We start from the raw sequence: 15596 nt of genomic DNA on the forward strand, positions 1-15596 counted from the left end.
CTCCTCTTGGAGCTTGCAAGGCTCTGCATCTGCGTGTCAACTCGTTGACACGGTCGCTGGTCTCAACCAGCTCGCTTTCGGCGGCTTTGCGTGCCCTCTCTGCCGACTCCAGAGCAGAACGAATCTCGACGCACTCGTTCATGACAATGGTCACGCGGCGCTCAGCGGTGGAAACGTTCTCAAGAGCCTCGGAGGTCTTGCGGCGTTCCTCGTCAATGGCAGACTGGAATTCGCGTGCCTGCTCTTGGACTCGTTTGGCGTTCTTCTCCATATCAGCGCGAGCACGGTTAGCCGCATCCAGCGCAGCCTCAAGCTCATTGATATCAGACTCCAACTTCTTACGGGCCCTCTGGGCTTCAGCCTTGCCCTTGCTTTCAGCCTCGAGTGTGGCCTGCATTGATTCAAGGGGCGCGGGCGTTGTTGCGTCTGGAAAACGTTTATGATCATTTATTAAATTTATAATCAAATTTAATTAAGTACAGTTTACATCATATAATAAAGGAACACTGATACACCGTTTTTACGGTGTTGTTTTGTTTTTTTAAAATTAAGATTTGTTTACATGACGCAAAAGCAATAAAATAATGATAATAACAAACTTATTTCATTATTTGTTGTAAAACGTCATACCAGTCGAAGTATAAATACATTTTAACAAGTGCTCACCTTGTGTTTTCGAACTCCTCTTCCTTCTCAGCGATGCGTCTGTCGATCTCAGACCGGATGGAGGTGATTTCGAGCTGAGCACGGGCTACCTTAGCCTCTTCTTGCTCCAGAGTGGACTCGGCCTCTTCCAACGCGGCCTGCAGTTTCCTGTTTCTCCATCTCCAGACGGCGGCGGATCTTGTCCACCTCATGCACGCTTCTGCCTCCCTCTGATAGCTGATCGGTGATGTCGGAAATTTCAGCTGAAAAGATGTTTGCTTTAATATAATCACGTGCTTCAAAGATTTTGCTGTAGTGTTAGTATATGTCTTTTTCAATTGTAGTTTTAAGTCCTATTATTGCATAAACAACGTGCTTATATGGTTTCTTTCAAGAGTGTACCTTGCCAATGACTCAACCTCGCACTAAATAATGACTAATAAGAATCGGAACGGTTTTCTATGCCCGTATTTACTAACACAATCTTAAACTGAAGTTTGATCATAATAATTATTTAAAATGAAAATAAGATTTAAGCCATCCAAAAACGCTAACCTGACAGGTGCTGTTCTCTCTCCTGAGAGAGTCAACAGTAACGATGACCTCTTCATACTGAGTCTTCACGCGGAACAGTTCAGCCGAGTAGCTGCGGGACTCCTTCTGTGCGTTCTCAAGCTCGGACTGCAGGGAGCGAACCTTGAGCTGCCAATCGGCGATGACCTTGTCAAAGCTCTTGTTTCTCTTCTCAAGAGCAGTAACAGCAGCGCCGGCCCTGTCCGAGTTCACTACAGCGTCCTCCAGCTCCATCTGGATACGGCTGCGGTTCTTCTCAAGACCGCTGATCTTGTTGTTAGCCGCGTCGAGAGCGGACTCGGTTTCCTGGAGCTTTAGCAGAAAGTTTGCGCCTGGTTTCTTCCAGTTCCTCAGCACGAGCCATGCCTTCGCTCTCGTACTTGACGCGCCAGGCGTTTGCCTCTGCGTTGGCGCGAGACAGCTGTCTTTGGAGGTCAGTCTTGGCATCGGATTCCTCTTCTAGTTGTTCACGAAGAGCGTCCATGTCAGCCAATGCGTTGCGCAGCTCACCGGCGAGTTTCTGGCGAGCCTGGGTTAATAAAATACTCGACTATTAAATGTTTTGTAATCACAACAGTGCGTCAAATAAATAGCAATACTTCAGATATTTAATGTGCATTTTAAAATGTTCAAGGTTTACAGCGAGCAATTGCATGTCGAGAATTCATATTGCTCGTACCCTAATCTCATCATCAACATTGCGCTTAGCTTCCTCCAGTTGAGCAAGCAGAGAGGAGCGCTCTCTGTTAAGGGCCTGGATCCGGCTCTCGGCCTCCTCGAGCTGGCGAACAATATCGGCGTTGTCGGCAATGAGGCGGCTCTTGGTGGCGTTCAGTTCCTGGATATTGCGAGAGCTTTCGTCGAGCTGATTGTTCAGATCGGAGATCTGGGCCTCCACTTGTTTGCTCATCTTGTCAGACATACCCTATAAAAGAAATGTAAAGTAATTTTAAGATAATAACTCAATCGATATCGCCAATATATGTTTATCATAATTTTATTACGCAGAACATTTTAATGCAATGCTATATCGTGTAAAACGCTATTTCGGTTCAAAACCATCAAAATTACACTTACGCCCTTCTTAGAGACGTTGACGACCTGGTCTTGAAGATCGGCAATTTCAGATTTCAGCTGAGCCTTCTCTTTTTCAACCCTATAAACGAAGAACCAACGCATTTAATAAGCTTCGTTATTACTTCAAACACATATGCAGTTATCCGTTTTCAGATCAATTAAATCTACCTTTCTGTACATAGTTTTAAGGTAACAAGCGCGAACTTGCGACTAGTTCACATCAAGTTAGCATTATGAACAAATAATAGAACCGACAATATTGTTCTACTTTATAAGTGTATTTCATTAGTAGCAATGAACATGATCGTGCAATAAGTTCTAATATTTAGTAAGACAACTTGACTTACTTGGATTTCACCTTCTGCAGCTGGTCGATCTGGTCGGCCATCTCATTACTGGCGTCCTGAGCCTTCTTGCGGAGAGCGGCGATGGTGGACTCATGCTGCATGGTCTGTTCCTCCAGATCGCGACGCAGCTTCTGCACCTCGGCCTCTCGCTTCTTGTTGAGCTCAACCTGGGCGGCTGTCTGACCACCTTGCTCATCAAGGGCCTCGGCCAATTCTTCCAGTTCCCTGGCGAGGTCGTTCTTCGCTTTCTCGGCCTTAGCCCTGGCCTGCCTTTCAGCCTCGAGCTCTTCTTCGAGTTCTTCAATGCGGGCCTGGAGATCCCTGATCTTTTTCTGGAGTTGAGCTACAAGGCCCTGCTCCTCTTCCAGTTTCTGGCTCAGGTTCTTAATCTCGGTCTCCTTTCTGGAGCACAAAAGAATAGTATTATTTCATGTTTGCATTTAATGAAACATTATGTTGAAATAAGGCCGTGTTTATATTTCATTTGCCAGAAATAGAAAAGCTTTATCGATGTAAGCAATGCTTATGTTACTTTGACTCTTAAACCTAATCAAATGATCTTGCATACAAGACAATCGTACTTTACAGCAGCTGTTGCATTTTGAATAATTTTTCTATAATGAATTTAAATATTATTATTAAAAATCAACAGTATTGATCAAAAGTTGCAGTATCAATCAAATACATGTAGATCGAAAAGCAACATAGGTAAAGAGGTCAAAGGTCGTTTTGAAAAAGCTTGTATAAAGAAATAAGTACTTCTTGATGTTGCCCTCAAGATCCGACTTGATGCGTCCCAATTCCTCAACAGCGGCCTGGGTGTCAGCCAAGTCCCCTTCCAACTTCTTCTTAGCCTTTTCCACATCTGCACGGACCTTCTTCTCGCGTTCAAGATTGTCCTCGAGCTGAACGCAATAACAAATTATTTTTTAATAATATGAAATTGAAATTGTAGAAAAAAAGGTGTTTTGTTCATATAGCATGCGAATCTGTATTTTAATATATCATAAATAACTCTTACAATAAGAAAAAAAAAATATTAACAATAGTCATTATTAACTAAATAGAACTGTTAGATAATTCAAGTTACCTCATCAAGAGTGCTCTCCAACTTCTGCTTGAGTTTGTTGAGGTTGTTCACCTTTTCTTCCTCAGCCTTCAGAGCGTCCTGAGTCTTCTTGACGGTATCATCAAGTGCCTTCTTCTCCTTCGTAAGCTTGCCAATCTGCTCGTCCTGCTGGGACATCTCACCCTGCAGTGTCTTGATCTGGTTGTCCTTTACCTAAAATTTACATCACATAAAAATAAAATCAAATGTTGTACATCAATGTTTTTGTAGACCAATCTTTATCATGAATACAAGTATTTTCCAATTTAAAAGTAAATTGCATAAAAGAAAAATACATTATAATAGATAGAAATATTAAAGCTGAAATAACTATAAAAACTTTTATATTTTATTACTTTTTTATCGTATTTTACTTTAAGATCATTGTATTATATCAAATACAAAAGCTGTTTCATTATAAAGTATTCCTTGAAGGTTATACCTGACGGTCGTGTTCTGCCTTCTTGAGCGAATCTTCAAGACCTGCAATGTTTTCCTTAAGCTTGGCAGCCTGTGCCTCCAGTTCTTGTTTCTGGGCACTCAGCTGACCAGCGTTGCCTTCTTCCTCGGCCATCCTGCTTTCCATTTCCTTTATCTGAGCCTCATACTCGAACTTCTGCTTAGTGAGATTCTCAATGGTTTCCTCCATATCACCGAGGGTATCGCCCTCAGCTGCAAGCTGAAGAACAGCATCCTCCTTTTCTCTCTGTAGCTTAACGCAGCGTTCCTCGAGTTCCTTCTTAATCTTCTCAACCTTGGCGAGCTCTTCCTTGGTCTTGGTAAACTCTTCTTCCATCTTCTTCACCTCGTCTTCAGCCCGAGCAGCGTTAAGGAGAGGCTTGACCTTGGTGTACAGTTTCCACCACTGCCAGTTCCTAAGCACCATCCATTTCCTGATGTTTCTCTGGATCATGGACAGGGCGGTCCTCTGGTCTTTCAGTTTCTTGCACTGTTTGCGCATGAGATAGCCTCTAACGTGGGCCTGGAAAAGTGAAACGATTCCGGAGAGACGAGCATCGCGCATGTCTTCGAGGTTACCCAGGACACCAGCCTTGAAAAACACTTTGGTGCTACCGATCTTGTACTCGTTAGGGTCGACCTGGATTGCGGTCAGGATCTTCTCGGTCACAACCTTGCCGTCTACGAACCCAGTAGGGATTGCGTTAGGAGCCAGGATGGAGTATCTAGAACAGATAAAATGTATACATAGATCGTGTTCTCTCAGTGTAATTAGTAATTGCATGATTTGTTAATACAGGTACTTGTTGAATGTATGTAATTGGTAACCTAAAATACTTGTTAATGTAAGTGTAAGAGATCAACTATAAATACCTCTGCTTGAACTCAGCGTAGAGGACCCTGCTGGGAAATCCCTTTCTGCAGATACGGATACCCTCAAGCACACCGTTGCACTGGAGCTGGTTGAGAACAAGACCAGCATCAATCAATCCAGGGGTCTTCAACTCGTTAGGGATGATGCAACGCACGAAGTGAGGGTGGGTGTTGTACAAGTTCTTCATGAGCTTGTTCAATGACTCTCTGTGGAGGGCAGAGATTGTCTGGAAAGCGCTGGACTTGCCCTTCTTCTTGCCACCACCTGCTTCCTCTGCAATATGGTCAATGACATGTATCAGTAGACTTTGAATACTGCTTTTATTGTAATTATCAAGTTGAATGCTTCTGAAGTAACGGGAAAAACAATGCCGTGTCTCTTTAATGTGATTTATGATATATGGCAAATACACAGGCAATTAATATTATTATTACCACAGGACACAACAATAATAATACCGTGCTTTAGTAATTATTACTTCATGTTTATAAGTAGATCATTCTTTGTGGACAAAAAAACACAAAGAAAATCTCATCAACAAACTGAAACGTGAGATTTTCAAGCACATTAAAACACTAATTGTCCATGTATGCATATCAAATGTTACCTTTAGGCTTCTCGAAGAGAACACCAACAAGTGGTTCCTTCGAGTCGCCGAGCAGAGCGACGACAGTCTCGTTCAGTGGATCCTTGTTCTTGTCGAGCCAGCCAGAGATGTTGTATGGCACCTAAAATATGTATACAATGCCGTAATACAGGATACGAAAACTAGATATTTGACAACTTGTAAAATTAGATGCCTATTGTTGCCCATTGTAACGGATTGTGCACTGTGTACCCACAATCACTTAAAAATCAGACAATATGACTTAAATGTTTAAAGCACATATATAAGAATATTTAGTGTAAACGGAGTTGCATGCGTATATTTGCATGTGATCTACGTCCCGAAATTGTTTGCGAAACGAATTATAATTGAAGAGAAGACCAAATACTTGAAGTTGCTTTTGTAATGGTTTAATAACATTGTCAGTAAACTTACAGCTCCGGCGTAGTGACCCAGTTCAAAGTGAGCGTTTCCACCACCTTTGCGGTTCTTGTTGACTTTGCCGAAGGCCTTGGACTTGCCAAGGTGGTTTGTGGTCAGCTTGTCCTCGAACGTCTTGTCGGAGGCCTTCGGGAACATGCATTCTTCCTCGAGGATGGACAAAATACCCATGGGCTTGAATAACGAAAAAAACATGTGTGTGATTGGTGTGTTGAAGTTGGCCTGCAAATATTATATGTACGTTTAACGAGGAAATGGAACAGTTCAATATTGAAGGTAGACAATAGCAGAGTTAAAAGGAGATACTAAAAAGAATGCTATCTATAATACATGAATTAAAAATGATTTTGAATAGCTTGCTTACCTTCTCGATGAGTTCGATACAGGCCTGCAGGTCCATGCCGAAGTCAATGAATTCCCACTGGATGCCTTCCTTCTTGTACTCCTCCTGCTCGAGGACGAACATGTGATGGTTGAAGAACTGCTGTAGACGCTCGTTCGTGTAGTTGATGCACAGCTGCTCAAAGCTGTTGAACTGTAAAGCAGAGAACCCTTTCTGTATGACTACATAAACATTTGATTTTGCATACATATAGTATATATCTCGAGTATAGATAAAATCATTAATAAACCGTTAAATTAGATATTCTTAGTCATTGAAACGTACGAACACTTGTTGCGGGGTTTGGGACAAGCAATATAAAATTTCATAGTTTAATCAATAAAAAAACTATTGGTTAAAGAGTAATCGTCCTTACGTCGAAGATTTCGAAACCAGCAATGTCGAGCACACCCATGTAGTAGTTTCTCTTGGCATTTGTGTCTAGAGTCTGGTTGACTCGCCTTACTAGCCAGTTGAACATGCGGTCGTATAGGGACTTGGCCAGGGCGCCGACGGAGTTGACGACCTGTTCCTTGTTACGGCCCTGGACGACGAACTCGGTACCGACCTTGATCTTGGGTTTCAGCAGACCCTTGAGCAGGTCACCGCTGTTTATGCCCAGAAGGAAGGCGACCTTCTCGGCCTCTGAAAAAATAAGATATAAATGAGTTCTGAGAAAACTCGGCATATTGCATGTGCGTAAAGTGTCGTTCCAGGGACGACACTTTCCGCCTTAATTGCAGTTTTATTAAGAACAAACTTCATTTTAACGAACAAATGTAATAGAAGCGGAAAGTTTCGTCCCTGATTAGCCAGTGCGTTATGCCCAGTTTTTTTTTCAGAACACGGCTCAATTATATAGCTAAAATGCATTTTATAACACCACCCTGTTTTAATATACATGTAATGTGTTTACTTTAAATTTTTAATTATAATGCATTACACTGTGTTTGTATTTTGAATGACATGTGTATGCAATGTTTATAAATCCACTTACCAGTGGTACCGTCGGCCTCGGCCTGTTCCTCTCTGGGGTTCTGTTTCCACTTCATCTCACCGAAGTGCAAGATGGCGGCGGTGCACTTGTACAGGCTGTTCTTCTCATCCTGAGAGAAGCCGAGAACGTCGAAGGCTTCCTGAAACACACATCATGCAGCCCATTTATGCCGATCGGACTCCCATCCTTCTAAATTGGATCAATTCATTTCCAAAATTAGGGATGTCTGGTATATTTTTTTCTATTGTTGAATATATCTTACAGAAATTCCTTTAAGCAAACAGCGCAGACCCTGAGACGCCGCGTCATGCGGCGTCTCATTTGGGTCTACGCTGATTGCAAAGGCCTTTTTTCTATACGCTAGGCATAAAAGGGTTAAGATGGAACGAAGTCGCGACCTTGAAACCACGATATCTTCTTTAAAATCAAAAGACCAGTCAGATTTATATGTATATGCCAAACATGACAGTTTGGTTTTCAGTAGACGTATCGATCTCTTTTACGAGTAATTTAATCTACAAAAATCACTTTTTAGTCAATGTGTAAAAAAAGATAAAAGAAAAGTCGTCAGAAAGAAAGATTTGATTGTGTTAGACTCAGTTTTAAACAGCGAGATAAAGTGTTAATAAAAGGGAGACATTCGGTGTTTAAAGATAAGTATGTAAGTATTCGAAGTGTGGTTTTCACAACCGCAACATTTGAACTTACGTCGGTCGCCTTCATTTCCACGGTGTCATCGATACCGTCCACCACCAGCACTCCCTGGTTGATGAAGGAATACAGAGCGGGGTCGGGGGACACAAGGCAAAGCTCTGTGAGAAGAAATATGGATATATTGAAGTGTTCTTGAATAAACTTACTCAATTAACACTCAAACATCATTATTTTGTATTTTTTGTAGAACAGAACAGTGATGTCTCACATGATGTTTATTATTGTGGCGTGATTTCATAATGTGTTGCTGTTTTTTTTCTTAGCAATTTCGTGACATTTAGTAAGAAATAAAATATGTAAGGCAAACAGAAAACCGCATTCATAGAATGAAACGTGTTTTATCGCACTGTAACTATATTTTACCGTGCATTTTTGGGAAAGTGGGTGTCATAATCTGGTAGAAAATGTGGTAATTGCGTTCAGCTGGTTGCTGGTAGGTCACTCTGGACTTTTCCAGCAAGTCTTAAAACAAAGGGGATTTACGTACAATACAAACAATACGTTGCCGTACCGCCGTGTCTAAAGACATCGCCACGGGGGCTATTCTTTAGAGTGCCGACGGTACGAAGCACTCAGGACAAAACAGGAAGTGTTTTACCATGGTACTTGGGATACACATTGGTGAGCATCTGATAGAAAATGTGGTAGTTTCTCTCCGCCGACTGCTGGTAAGTCACACGTGACTTTTCTAGGAGGTCTGTAAAAGGTACACTGGTCTCGTAAGAAAGACATCAAAACAGAAATAAAATATTATGAATGGCTTAAATCAAAGCAGTGTTTTTCTTATGCATGGTAAGAACTTTTTTAAATGTTAACATAAATGATATTACTTGCCGATTGCAATTGTTACTTTTTTAAATCTTGTTTTACATTAATCCGTCTATTAAATTACATGAAGTTCAAGCACGTGAGCCAAACAAACAATACTCGTTTAAGCTTTAAATCACTCAACGTGCCTCTTCTTAAAGCGCCAAAATTAACATTTAACTTATTGTTTTATTAGGGCCGTTTATGCAATTACTAATCGTTCAAATCTGGTGTTGGCTGCCACTACGAATGCCAATCTAAAGGATACCAAATATATAAGAAAACAATTTTATGCATCTGAAGGAAACCAAGCCTTTTATATCTCATTTAATTCAAACAATTCACAGTTAATTACTAGTAAGATTTTCAAAATGAACTCACAATGCTCGATATCAGCTCCGGCGATCTTTCCCGAAGGTCCGAAGTGGATACGGATGAATTTACCCTGGAGAATATTGAAGGTCCATTAGCGACATTATTTTTTCAAAAACGTGTATTTATGTCAATAATATAATAAAGTTGTGATTTTCCAATTTAGGAAAATAATAATTAGAAGAATTAACTTAACAATTAAAACAACAACAAAATAACTTGAATTATATTTTTATGATATTTATTATTATTATTATTATTATTATTATTATTATTATTATTATTATTATTATTATTATTATTATTATTATTATTATTATCATTATTATTATTATTGAAAATCTGATTTGTTATTGTTATTATAGTAATTATTATTATCAGTTGATTATTATTGTTAATATAAAAATTCATAATAAACCATTCAAATAATTTTACATTGAAAGCAGACGAATAAAGCTCATCTACAACACAAACGTTATGAAAACATCTTTTGCACAGCTAACAACATCGCCACTACATTGCCACAACGTGTTACACCTGTACTTACGCGCCACGTGTTTACACTCACGAGCACCGAGAACACGTGCGATACGTGTAGCATCGTGTGCGTTGCTAGAAACAGGAATGTATCAAATCAGGGGTATTGGATTTATCACTGCTTAAACCCTATGCATTTCGCAAATCTTAGTTATCAACCAGCTCACCAGTGAGAATGCTCAACTAATTTAATGCATTTTCAGCAAAATATTAACGATTATCACACACAAATTATTAACAAGTTAGAATTTCAACAAGGCGCATGTGTCTTTTCAAAGCACTGATATATGACATGGCATATGTCTACAATATTGGTGCAATTCGCGAAATGCAATGCGTTTAGATGCGAAAATGTTTAAGGTTGAACGAAGGATTGGTATGGGATTATAATAATTATAAGTACCTAAAAAACACTTCGACGGAATGGGTCAAGTATAAACGTAGCCGATTATTATTTCCGGTAGGTTGTATGTTGAAAAATGGCATCATTCTATGATAGTAGGAAATTTAGGCGTTTATACAGTAAAAATATGGAGGGATGTAGTAGGCTATCATACCGGCATATGTTATACAGTATTTATACTACACGAACAAGCATGATATTGATTATATAAAATAAAATTAATATTATCATATCTCTTTAAAACAAAAACATGCTGCACCTCATAGGTTTGGTTTAATTCAGGTTGCCTAACCGTGTTCAAAAATATGAGCAAACCTGGAACTTTCATTAAAAAAACAACACATAACTTCGGCTCAAAATTACTAGATATTAATCTCGCGGCATGTTATGTCCGTTATGTTTATCTAGGTGTATGTATATAGGTATAATGTTAGAGTGTGGTATGGGAAGGGCCGATTCATATCAAGGTAACACGTGACACTTACGAATCTCGAGGAGTTGTTGTTACGGGTGGTCTTGGCGTTACCGTACGCCTCGAGGACAGGGTTGGCCTGCACAATCTGATCCTCGAGCGAGCCCTAAGATCAGAACAGAAAACAGACATGTGCTAATAAAGGAATACCTCACATAGAATACGCCATTCAATGAAACTGTCATGGCGAACACGTAATTGAAGGATTATCTCATAGCAATTCTCATAGCAATTAAAGGCAATTAGAGGAATTAAGTACAGGAAAAGCTTGAGAAAAACGAACAGCGCATCATGAAAAACTGTTGCTGCTGATATAAGTGATGGAATTGTTATTGTTGTTACCTGAGAGAGTGAGACAAACATTTATTTTAAGCAACTATGTCATTAAATGAATAGTTCGATGAGAACACGTAATTGTATGAATATTGCACAGCTGACAGGCAATTAAAAGAAATTGTGCATAGTTCGTCGAACTTAGAGGAATATCGCATATCGATTACGTAATTACTAATTAGTTTAATATCTCATATCAAACTCGTTTTTAAATAAGCATTTTATAATCAACATGTAATTAAAGGATTATCAAATAGCCATCATGCAATTAAAGGAATTACTCATAACAAAAAATTGATGCTGTTGTTGTTACCTTCTTGGAATCCGCTTGCTCCTCGCCGGCCTGTTTTGACTGGGCGGCGGCGACCTTGGCGAAGTACATGATGACCTTCTTGGTGTTCTCAGTCTTACCTGCACCAGACTCGCCACTGTTGGGTAATACAGGTAGTTCACAAGTGAGTGACAACTAATTAATAATCATTATTTTCTAACAAACACGGTTGACATAACGCGTTTAAGGCGGGGATGGCGTTTTGTCAATTTGAATGACAATTGATCAACAAAAGAATTTTGTTTGTAGGACACGTAATTCAACCGCGTGGTTAATCTTTCTTAGTCTTAAAATCTTGACTACATTTACACGTTCGGTTTAATAATTTACAAAAAAGATGTGAGATACTTACGTAATCAAACAGGACTGGTTTTCGCGGTCTGGAAAGAAAAAACAACAACGTTAATTTAATTTTGCCTAATCAATATTATTCTATTAAAATCACATATTGCTCTTAATTGTTCTTTTGCATTGACTGGTATGATTTGCGTTGCATTTAATTATATAAATAAAGGGTACACTAATTAAAACAAATAAGGCAAGAAAAGTGTCTTGATGTGTATTGACGTAGATAATCTACGTCTCTGGTATTGATGTAAGGGATGATTATTGTTACATTACAAGGGCGTTCTTTACTACCACACGATATCGCTGACACGTGCTGGTAATTAGCGTTAATGACGTTGTAAGTTTGTATCATTGCTGAAAGGTCTACATCGCTGGTTCTAATTATTTTCATACTGCGGATCGTGAGCGTGTTTTTTCAAAGGAATAACTTGTGCTACATGTCTCATGAATGGGTATCAGAAGTGTGCCAAATGAGCGAGGAACTAATGACGTCATCGTCCCTCGCGCGCCGTGATCATATGTTAATGCTTAGCAACATCGATTAAGCTGAGATTGCATGTTTTATTTATTACATGAAATAAATGATTGCAACAAGCTGCGCGTGAATAGAACAAACTAAATATCGAAATCACGTTAACCCACTTATGCCTAGTGGACTCTCCCATCCTTCTAAATTGGATCAATTTATTTCCAAAATAGAGATGTCTAGTATACTTATTTCTATATTTAGAATATTTCTTACAGAAATTTCTTTAAGCAAACAGCGCAGACCCTGATGAGACGCCGCATCATGCGGCGTCTCATCTGGGTCTACGCTGTTTGCCAAGGCCTTTTTTCTAGACGCTAGGTATAAATGGGTTAAATTAGTAATTCTGTAAGAACGATTTGGTTTTGTAATCGCCCAAATGACTAACTCATGCCATTTGTAATTATTACTTGTGGACTGTAGTGCAACAATAGTCAAATAGTTTTTTTAGAAAAAAAAAATATTTGAGAGAATATTAAAAAATTATTTGTTTATTCCTGAAATTAATATATACACTTCCAATTAGAGAACAATTCTAGTTTCCCTAAAAACCTAATATTAGGGTAAGTATATTTATGTATACATGTAGATCTATAGAGACGCATGAATATGTAATGAGATCTACGTGTTAAATCGGAAGTCAATTTGAGGAAAGAAAATGAACCATGTGGTTGTGCCTAATGAAAACATAATTATATTAGAAAGCATGATATGATAAGATAAAACGGAATCAATCCTAATGAAACAAAATTTGATCGTTGTAACTAGCGTGTAATGGGAAACAACTAAGTCATTTCCGAAAAAAAAACGTATCAAGTTACTTACCCTGCAACATGTTCTGGAAAGCGTTGTCGGCGACGGCGAACAAGTGTGGTGGCATCTCCATCTTCCTCTTGCCGCGGTACTTGGCAATGATTGAGTCCACGTAGATCGGCAGACGACGGTAGGGGTTCACCGCCACGCAGAAGAGACCAGAGTACGTCTGCAGGACAATCCATAGGCATAATTAATAGAAGACACAAATTCAATGGTGAAATTTTAAACGAATTAAAGGCATATTTGAGCCGTGCTCTGTAAAAATGGCGTTGACTGCACGTGCGTAAAGTGTCGTCTTAGATTAGCCTGTGCAGTCCGCAAAGGCTTATCAGGGACGACACTTTCCTCTTTTATGGTACTTTCTGTTCAAAGAAAGTATCTTCTTAGCAAAAATCCAGTTAAGAAGGAAAGTGTTGTCCCTGATTAGCCTGTGTGGACTGCACAGGCTAATCTAGGACGACACTTTACGCACATGCATTAAATCCCCTTTTCACAGAGCACGGCTCTTTTTTTTGTAATGACGTGTATGGACAAATATGAAAAGTATTGAAATCTATTACCAACGCTCATTTTGTTACACAAAATGGTGATTTTGAATGTAGGGTTACTATTGAGAAAGACGACTTAAACTGAATTAAAAGTCAATTTAAAATGAACATGCCTGTTTCTAAGTTTTTTTTGGCGTTTAAAACATTTAATCATTGTATGTTCAAGCATTTTATCCAAATTTTCAGAGTATTGCGATTATTTAACCCATTAATGCCTAGCGTCCTGAAAAAGGCCTAGGCAAACAGCGTAGACCCAGATTAAACGCCGCATGATGCGGCGTCTCATCAGGGTCTACGCTCTTTGCTAAAAGGAATTTCTGTAAGAAATATTCTAAATATAGAAATAAATATACCAGACATCCCTCATTTTGGAAATAAATTGATCCAATTTAGAAGGATGGGAGAGTCCGCTAGGCATAAATGGTAGCATCACTTACGTAGATGAAACCGTTGACATAACGACCACGGAGATTGTTAAGCACAGAGGCCTCGTTCAGGTAGGTCATGTTGGCCATGTCGTCGCACTGCTCGAACTTGGGCGGGTTCACCTGCTGAAGGAGGTCCTTCTGGAACGTCTTGTTCTGCGAAGTAATAATATCCGATTTAGTGCTTGTCCGAAAATCTATCCGAGATATTTGTATCCGATAATGTTTAATTTCAAAATATACGTTATTGTATTCGGAATAATTCGCATAAAAAGGGAAAGTGTGTACTGGTGGTGAATTGTAAACATACAAAATGGACAAATAACTATGTCGAATTGATAAAACATCAACGTTCATAGTTCTATCGTTTTGGGATTAACTCAAGACAGCAATTTAAGGACTTCTAACCCTTAATTCCAAAACTTTTTGCAAGAATGGCTATCAGATATTTGATAAAAAATGCTTTATTTTTTATATCTTTAAATTTATCTTTAAATCTATATTTAAATGTAAAGGGCGGCTACCTCGTTGCTCCTGAGGATCTTGACAGTGATTTCATCTCCCTTGGAGGACACGATCTCACCACGAGTAAACCCTTCCTGCTCGTCCGGGACCCAGCAAGCCTTCTTGCCGTCGAAGTTGGCCATTTCCTGTTATGCAAAACGGGCATTTGTTTAAACTCTATCAGGGCACTGTCTGATTTTTTTGTGATATATAAATTCCGTTGCAAAAGAATCATGTATTATTGGTCATAAAACGTACGTCTCTAGCTATCATATCAGAGTGAACGAGTGGTTGAAGAGGAAATGTAAACAAACGTGCGTTTGCCTTTATTGTTAAATCATTTCTCGTACAAAAAATATAAACATTCTATCTGACTTACGTGCATTTTATTATTTCTATGATAGAATTCCTCTTTTTTAATTTTTATGAATGCTAGAAAAAAATTCATCAAAAATACGCAAGTGCACCTAATGAAATCGCTGCGTCATCATTACATTCATTATACAACAATTCACGCATTATACATCAGCCCCTAACCTGACTAATATTTGCAAAATAAAATAGTAAAACTACTTTACAGTACCTGCATGACCTTCTTGCGGTCAACCCACAAGTACTTGAAGTCGGGGTCAGAAGAGAAGTCACCCATCTTGGTTGCTTTTGGTTATACGACGCCGTAAACACGAAAGACAAAAGAAGTTCGGAGAATGGTGCGGTAAGAACACTCGTATCACTGGAAAGTTATAATATACAAGTATTTTCTATCATGATTACATATTTTATTAGTTAAGACTAGCAACCACGACGCAGCTTTGGTTGTGTTCTGATGTCAATGATCGGTATAATGAAGAAAAAGTCATACTAAATTGGTTAAACTTTCAAAGCTTGCGTACTAAAGCATACGTCTCTAAAAACGAATATATAGTTCTATTCAATAATCATGAATACAA

The 15596-nt window shown here is 39.1% G+C and overlaps 2 protein-coding genes across 3 annotated transcripts in view; both read right to left on the reverse strand.

Annotated features, from left to right (window-relative positions):
* LOC127848375 (myosin heavy chain, striated muscle-like) overlaps nt 1–10879 on the reverse strand; it is a 56991-nt gene extending 46112 nt beyond the window's left edge. The window contains exon 1 of one of the 2 annotated variants that reach the window (XM_052380799.1): nt 10829–10879. The gene's annotated coding sequence lies outside the window, so the exon portion shown is untranslated. The remainder of the gene's footprint in view (nt 1–10828) is intronic. The other variant, XM_052380798.1, reaches the window with a different exon arrangement.
* Nucleotides 1496–15295, reverse strand: LOC127848949 (myosin heavy chain, striated muscle-like). Its single transcript, XM_052381673.1, has 23 exons — nt 15230–15295; nt 14667–14792; nt 14155–14298; nt 13179–13335; nt 11832–11859; nt 11462–11576; nt 10829–10921; nt 9413–9476; nt 8823–8921; nt 8219–8322; nt 7511–7649; nt 6890–7158; nt 6496–6666; nt 6126–6353; nt 5691–5811; nt 5083–5356; nt 4193–4934; nt 3733–3924; nt 3402–3547; nt 2643–3044; nt 2296–2374; nt 1898–2143; nt 1496–1747 (listed from the first exon to the last, which is right to left on the reverse strand). Exons 1-23 carry the CDS (start codon nt 15293–15295, stop codon nt 1496–1498), a joined length of 4257 nt encoding a protein of 1418 aa, XP_052237633.1.
* Between the last annotated feature and the right edge of the window lie 301 nt (nt 15296–15596).

Source organism: Dreissena polymorpha, chromosome 10, assembly GCF_020536995.1.
Source record: "Dreissena polymorpha isolate Duluth1 chromosome 10, UMN_Dpol_1.0, whole genome shotgun sequence".
NCBI lineage: Eukaryota > Metazoa > Mollusca > Bivalvia > Myida > Dreissenidae > Dreissena > Dreissena polymorpha.